Here is an 8610-nt window from a genome sequence, read left to right on the forward strand (position 1 = left end):
CATAAATATAATACTATTTCATTCACTACCAGGTCACATTTTATCAAAATTGGTTGGGCCTTTAAAATTCCTGATGATCACCCCTCCCACATTCTATGTGGAAGCTAATTATCCAACAAGGAATTGTTGTTAGGTCTACAAGAAACAAATTAACAAAAATATTCATCAAGATTAGTCGAGAAAAAAAAGTATTGTTTACTAATATAGAGTTCAAGTAATAATTGTTTCCAATAATTGTTTTCTATTTTTTTAAATATCTCAATATATTCTGTATTACAACTGATTTTATTCTTTCATGAAAGACTATTTACTTAATACTTGTGAAATTAATTCCTTTCTTTTATTGTTTTTATTCTTTATACATTTTTCCATTCCCAGGATTGTGTTACCTGTTCTTTAGTCTCTGTGTTAATTACATCCTTATAATTATATTTTCTCATATTTATAATTAGTCCTAATTTCATAATGGAAACTTATTCTATTTAAACCATCTTAAATTACTGCTTTAACCACCTCATATAAAACCATAAATTATAGTGCTGATGGTTTAAACAGAATAAGTTTCCATTGTAAAATGAGGACTAATTAATAAATATGACAACATATAATTATATGGAAGTAACTAACAAGGATCAAAGAAAAATGAATGTTATCCTGAAGAAGAGGAAAGGAACCCGAAAAAAAAAAAAAAAAAAAAAATGAATGAATAAAAAATAAATCTTTAATAATGTTTACAGGTTATGGTTAATCCTGCTTACAAGTCCAATGAATTTAAGTATGTTTTAACACAAGTGAAGGCAAAAGGAATTATAACTGACCAACACTTCAAAACACAAGATTATCCAAAACTCTTGATGGAGGCAGTACCAGGAATGCTAAGAGCTCCCCATGGCCAACCTCTGAATTGCCCAGAACTACCAGAGTTATCATTCATCATTGTGGCAACTGAAGAAAAGCTTCCGTATGTTTTTTTTTATGCTTTCCGATTCCTGGGTTTATAATTTAATAACTGTATAATTGCATTCAGGTCATAGAATTTCTTATTAGAAATGAATAGTAATTTTTTTTAAATATAACAATATGATATGAAATACAATTAATACTCAAAGTATAGTCTATTGTTATTTATTGTCATTAGCCATCTGCAATCCAATTGCTCGATCCCACACTGATACCATTCTTTGGGATGGCTGTCAAAGAACTCTTGGACCACAATTTCAACTTCCGCAAAATTATCAAATTTTTTCCCTTGAAGGAAATGGGCCATGGATCGAAACAATTTGCAATCCGATGGTGCAAAATCTGGACTATATGGTGGATAAGGCAGGAGTTTGAACCCATAAAGTTCTTTAAAGTTTTCTTTGAATCGACAGGAAATGTGAGGAAGAGCATTATCTTGTTGGAAAAAAACTCCTTTTCGGTTGAATAAAGCAGAATAAAGCTCTGACAACTTCGAGTACAATCTTTCCAGTTGTTCCCAGTAGAGTTCAAAATACGTAGAGCATCCATCAGGAATAAATTCGTGATGGATAACACTTAAATTAACATAATTCCAAAAAACACAAAGCATGGATTTTTTTTTCCAATTGCTCCTCCACAGCTACAGGAGAAGCAGTTTAACCACAATCTAGCCATTGCTCATGGGTATTCAGATTTCGCCAGTAAACCCACTTTTCAATAAATTTTCACAAATTTCTAACCTCTTAGCAGATCATGAGGGACCAGTCTACTGCTCTTTTTCACCTTCCTATGAAGAGTAGATGGCGACTAACAGTATCTTTCGACACACCACACTTCCTGCCAAGTTCACGAGTACTTGTGAACGGATTTGACTCAATAGCTTCCTGCAGAACCTCATCAATATCCATTAATGGTCGCCCGGAGCCCTTCTTCCTTTCCAACATTGTATCTCCACTGCTAAATTTTTCAAACCAACACCAGGTAGTGCATTGGTGAAGGATGCGTTCCCCTTCATATTTAATAATTTTATGAGTTGTTTCAGCCGCTGAGAAATTTGTTTTCCAGTAATGCCTATGAGAATTTCGTAGGACACTACCATGTTTCTTCTTTGAAACAAATAACTAAACTGAGGCTTTTTTTGAAGAAGCTAAATGGGATTAAACAAGCTTATAGAATGCTCTAAAGGGATTATTAAGTATTAGTAATTGGGGCCATCCGTAGCATAGATGGTTAGCCCTAGGTCTATCGTTCTGAGATCTGCGGGCGGCGCCCTGGAATCTGCCCTGGGGTGTTGGCTTTTTTCAATAAGTGGCAGTCTCACAAAATGAAAAACTTGACCCCCTACCATGGTTAAAATAGGTTGGTCACCTGCAGTTAATTAGGCAAACATCACCTTTGCTGTGGGTTGCCTTAAAAAAAAAAAAAAGTATTAAATAGGATTAAAATATTTACAGTCCTTTGAAATCTTGAATTTGATAAAACGGTTATTCTTTTTTTATACACCCTATTATTTAACTCAATGATCAGCAAAGGGCCGAGTGAATTCCATTCCACTGGACCTTATATTTTGGTTCCTTGGCACAACTATAAAATATTATTTATATGAAAGTAATAATGGTGAAAGATTTATCATATCTCTTTTTAAATTGGTTACCTCTCCAAAGTAACAAATAGTTCTTCTTAATCCTACCTCTTTTGTCGCATAGCAGTGTGAGGAGTTTGCATGTAGAACCTGATCCTCTCCAGGCTACATAATCATTGATCTTGTACTAGCTGGCTGCATCTATTCCAGTCCATTCCTTTCTTGTCAAATGCTTCCTTGACTGCACCATCCCAAGTGTTTCTTGGCCTTCCTCCATCGACTCTAATGTGCTCCAGCTCCTCTCCCTTCAGTCATATTATTCAGTCTCCTAGTTCTGCCCCTTTTCACATTCTCATCATTTTAGTTTTGAAATTGTTGATCTCCATTTTTAACAGCTGCAATTCTTCATGAAAGATTCTGAGGTTGAATTGAAGTACCAAATATATTGTTAATATCTTACTGAATAGAGCAGAAAAAAATTTTTGGTACTATATATTTTCAAAAATTAATATAACAAAATTTTAAATAGTTTACTAAAATATTTCAGAGAGAACTTTCACAACTTATCTTTATAGGATGAATGATGGAACAAAAGCAAATTTTAAACAACCCATTGAATCAATACAAATCTTTTTTACAGGGGGTGTTATAGATTAAAAGATGTGATGAATATAACAAAATGTACAGACGAGCTTTATACTATAGAAGAACAAATTCAGCCTGATGACCCAGCATTTATTCAGTTCTCATCAGTATGTTATTTCATTTGCTATCTAATTTCAATTTTTTTCATAAATAAAATGTACTTTCAAACCACAATAAGTTTCTCATTAAGATAAACATATACTCAGATTATTTATTTAATAATATATTGCTGCTTTGCTTTAATCGTGGCACATCTGACAATTTTTTTTTTTTTAGCTTCGTGTTAGACGTATTGCATAGTGTCCCGCAGACTTTGGTTTACTTTGTGACAACCCTAAGAACTTTGGGGCAGTCTATAAGTCAACCCTTTCAGAAAAAATACTCACAGTCAACAGAAAAATAAAAACTTTTTTTTGTCAGATATTCCACTAGTTAATAAAGCAATGATTTAAATTATTGAGCTTTTTCTCTAATCTAGCAATAACAAAGAATAAAACAGTCATATTTTTTAACATATGACTTACTTTAGTCAATCCTAGCATAGAATGCAAAAATGATTTATTAAAAAAATAATTTACTAACGACTACAACAATTATGAATGTTTTCTCAACTAAGGCATTTTGTGTTATTAAATATCCTTTAAAAGATTTCTGTATTTGAAGGGAACAACAGGATTACCAAAAGGAGCTATTCTTTCTCACTTTGGAACAATAAACAACTGTCATTACCTTGGAAAGAGATTTGGTTATGACAAAAAGGTAGGTTTAACATCGCTTAAATTGAATCTTTGAATTTTATAAGAGAATATTTATAAGAAATAGAGCATTTTTTAATAAACGTTTTAATCATTGATTCACTTTGATACTCAATATTCTTCAGGAAAGTCCATACTTTCCTTTAAAAGTTAACCTTATTTACCTCGTTCCAAGGTTAACTTTGCTAAGGTAGTAAGTATTCTACATGGGGAAAAATAGTTGAGCTTCATAGAATTATGAGGTAGGGGGTAAATCAGAATGCACCCCAAACATCACTTCATATAACAATTAGAAATGAAAATTTTATTTGATAAAAATAAAATATATATGTCCTTAAATTATTATGGTCCATATTTTAAATAAATTTGTAATAAAAACTTTTAAAAAATTTTAAATGAAGGAATTCAACTAAAAAAACTGGAAATAAAAAAAATATGGTATAAAACTTTTTAAATTGTTATAAGGTTTTAAAACAAGGGTTATAAGACCCATGATAACCTACGCATTGGCAATTTGGTGGCCGAAAACAGAGGAAAAAACCTCACAAATAAAATTGGAAAAGGTACAAAGAATGGTGTAACAGGAGCAATCAGAACATGCCCCACTGCAGCTATGGAAGCAATTCTGAACTTAACTCCATTACACATCTGGATACAAAAAGAAGCCTTAAGTATAGAACGTGACTGGAATTATAAACCAGGAAACTATCAAGGACACTTAAAGATCCTAAATAAGACTAGAAGGTAAAGAATGGATGAGCTTTCTAAGAGACCATTTACCCAAAAAACTTCAAAGTATGTATTCCAGACAAAGAGATGTGAAGGAAAGGAGGCCCTAAATTTGAGGAGGTCTGGTATACGGATGAATCAGTTAAGGAAGGAAAAGCAGGGGCTAGGGTTGTAGGACCAAATTGCAAAAGAACCCTAGAAATGGGAATATACCCAGCTGTCTTCCAAACTGAAATACACGCAATAGAAATAGCACCATTAGAAAACATTAAAAACAATCCAAACAGAAAAAACATTTATATAATACCAGACAGTCAGGCTGCTTTAAAGACAATAATGTCCTATACTATAAAATCTGAGCTAGTCTGGAATTGCCTGGAAAGACTAAAGGAATTAGCCAGAGGCAATAAACTGACCTTGATGTGGACCCCAGGGCATGAGGGGATTGAAGGAAATGAGATGGCAGATACCCTAGCTAGGAAGGGATCAGAAATGATGCTTATTGGCCCTGAGCCAAATTGCAACATATCTGGAAATGCAATCAGGAAGGTGGTTGACTCCTGGGAACATAAAGAGAAGGAAACACACTGGACACTGAAACCAGGTATGAAGCAATCCAAGCTCTATATCTGAGGAAAAGGCAAAATTTTACCTTAACCTTAGTAGAAATGAACTGACGACAATAACAGGACTCCTCATGGGCCACTGCCCCTTAAAATACATCTTAAGATGAGGATTCCACCTGTCGTCTATGTATGGAAGACAAAGAAAAGGCACTGCACATGCTGTGTATCCTCCTTATAGACCTCAGAAAAAAGAAAGCGGAACTTATTGATGTCGAAATCCCCAACGATAATAATATAAGCTCCACTGTGGGAGAAAAACTGAGGAAATACCAGGAATTGGCGATAGAATTGAAGAAATTATTGTTATATAAATTGGAAGGTGCTACCACTACTCCATTCATAATATCAATGAATGGTCTCATACCAAAATCAACAGTAGCAGGCATGGCTTGGGGGGTACCTACAGACATGCTAAGAGAGGCTCAACAGTGAGTTCTCTTAGACAGTGCACGTATAGTGCGAAAATTTTTAAATATTTGAAAAAAATAAATAAAATAAATCAACAAAAATATGAAGGTGGTTGGACTTCTAGGTCTCCCACCTCAGATACTCAACCCGCAATAGGTAGAACAACCGACAATAATAAAAATAGGAGTGACCCATGGTAACAACCAAATAAAAATTATGAGGGGTATATACCAAGAAGATTGCCTTAGCCCATTGTGTTTTGTATGGCGCTGTTCTCATTAAGTCGGATACTGCGAAGGAACCAGGTGAGCTACAAACTCAATACCAAGGACGAGGCAACCACTGTCAGCCACAACTGGTACATGGATGATCTTAAGCTATATGTGAAAAACAAAAAACAATTACAAAGTATGAGTGAAATAATGTCATCCTACACCAAAGATATAAGCATGTCATTTGGACTTGATAAGTGTGTGGTGCTGCATGTGAACAAGGGATAGGTGGTCAATGCCCAAGACCTGCTGATAAATGAAGATGAGTGCATCAGGGAACTAGAAGCCAAAGAACAATATAAATATTTAGGTATACAGCAGCACCTCAAAATAGCTTGAAAGGATGTGAAACAAGAGCTAATATTAATGTTGAAAATGAGACTATGAAAAGTATCAAAGACTTAACTTTCTGGAAAACAGAAAATCAAGGCCATCAATACTTGGGTCATACCAGCGCTAAGCTACAGCTTTGGTATATTATACTGATCGAATACCACCCTACAAGAAATAGATTGTCTTGTAAGAACGAAACTCACACAAGAGCGGGTCCATCATCCTATATCATCCAAATCCAGACTTTATTTATCCAGGAAAGAAGGAGGACGAGGACTCATAAATATTGAAGAAGTGTGCTGCAAGCAAGAATTATCCCTACGTCAATATTTCCATTCGAAAACCACTAGTGTTTATCAGGCAATCGTTACAATGGATCATGGTTTGACTGCACTGAACCTGTACCACTGTATCAACTGGAGGGAGTTACCACAACTCCAATCATAATATTCACCAATGGCCTCATACCAAAATCAACAGTGGGAGGCGTGAATGGTTTGGGAGTGCTTGTTGATGTACTAAGAGAGGCTCAACAGTCGGTTCTCATAGACACACCACACATAGTGCGAAAGGTTTTAAATATTTGAAAAGAGGAAATAAATAAATAAATAAATATGAAGGTGGTTGGACTTCTAGGTCCTCCACCTCAGATATACAACCTGCAATAGCGACATAAACTGGATAATAATAATAATAAGGTTTTAAAAAAGAAAAAAAAGTTACTTGTAATTATTAACTTGCCCTCCTCACATCAACCGAAGATCATTCCACTTCCAAAGACAGAGGTGCAAATAGTACTTGAAAGCAATAAAGTCCCTAGAACTCAGCTCATAAACTTTCATAGCAGTACATGTTTATTTTAGGCTTTCTGGAAAATAATTAAGTATTATTCGTACCGTAATCCTTAGCTATGAATTTTTTCTATCTAAAAAAAAAAACTTGGATTAAAGCAAAATTACCATGCAAAAGAGGAAATATGGATAAAACATGTAGGGCCATTTGTAGCCAAGGGAATTAAGGCACCAACCTTGACTACCTCGTAACTGCAGCGGTGCCAGTTTGAATCTAGTCTGGGTGATTGACTTTTATTTTGTGACAACCCCACGAAATGAAAACTTGCCTCACCTCCATGGCTGGAATAGGTTTGTTACCTGTAGATAACCCTCCTCTATGTCAGAAATGACCAGGAAGAGGGTCATAAAAAAAAAAAAAAACATATTCTTGGGTCTCATTCATTGATGTTAGGTAGCAAACATTTTAAAGTATTATTCTATTAGTTTATGACAAAAAAAAGTGCCAAATTATAAAATGTAAACGAAATCCACATAATTACATGCTGGAAAAATTTTATTTTCAATCAACAATCTTAAAAAGACGTAAAAGTATTATAACATTTTTCCATCTGACCATAGAATAATAGATAAATATTAATGAAAAAAGATTGCCCGGGTAGCTATCAAAAAAGGAGCTCAAAATACTACAAGAACTATTTATTATATACCAAAATTTTGAACTACTTTGGTGGGTTTCATCTAGGTTAAAAGACAAGATAAAAAAATATATATATATTGTAAACTAGGATAGAACTATAAGATAAAATGAAATATATCATAAACAATTAAATGTAATTCTTCTCTAAAAAAAAAAATACCTGTGTTTATAATATATTTCACATCATATTTTAATCCTATCCTGGTTCACAATATTTTGTTAATTTTCTGTATTTTGTTTTTTATCCTGATTTTGAAGTATTTTGAGCTCCTTTTTTTGACCCCCACTATATACAACCACAATATAGAAAAAAAAGTATCTATCAAACCTGAAGTTATGGTATAATTGTTTGAAAGTTTTTGTGTAAACCACTAATACATTTTATTTCATTTTTACCTTTTGCAGCCATCGAGTGTTTTATGTTTGCAAGTACCACTCTTCCACATATTTGGATCTGTCTTAGGAATCATGAGTGGGCTTGACTTTGGCATAACTCTGTATTTACCTGGGCCTATATTCAAGAAAGATATGACTGAAATAATTCAAACATCCAAGTAATATAAAACATTTTTACTAAACAAAATAAATAAATATACTTTTGCAGAAAAAATATCAAAAGTTTTATGAAGAAATATTTTTAATTAAGATACTGCTATAGTAAACATCATGAATTTGTCTAGAACATGAAGATCTTAACTTTTATTATTCTTATTATATTATATTATCATACTTATTATTGTTATTGTACTTAACATTAATTTAATAATTAAAAATTATATAATGTTAACTATTATTTAAAATGGCCTCAG

General features: G+C 33.3%; 1 protein-coding gene across 1 annotated transcript; it reads left to right on the plus strand.

Annotated features, from left to right (window-relative positions):
• Window positions 1–717: 717 nt before the first annotated feature.
• Window positions 718–8355, plus strand: LOC136797078 (medium-chain acyl-CoA ligase ACSF2, mitochondrial-like; the record flags this gene model as incomplete). The annotated part of the gene is made up of 4 exons (XM_067052593.1): window positions 718–961; window positions 3183–3294; window positions 3851–3946; window positions 8207–8355. Coding segments are annotated over exons 1-4 (578 nt in total), but the record flags the coding sequence as incomplete, so codon positions are not given.
• Window positions 8356–8610: the final 255 nt, after the last annotated feature.

Source organism: Halyomorpha halys, unplaced genomic scaffold (assembly GCF_000696795.3).
Source record: "Halyomorpha halys isolate HHAL.00 unplaced genomic scaffold, Hhal_1.1 Scaffold6259.1, whole genome shotgun sequence".
Lineage (NCBI taxonomy): Eukaryota > Metazoa > Arthropoda > Insecta > Hemiptera > Pentatomidae > Halyomorpha > Halyomorpha halys.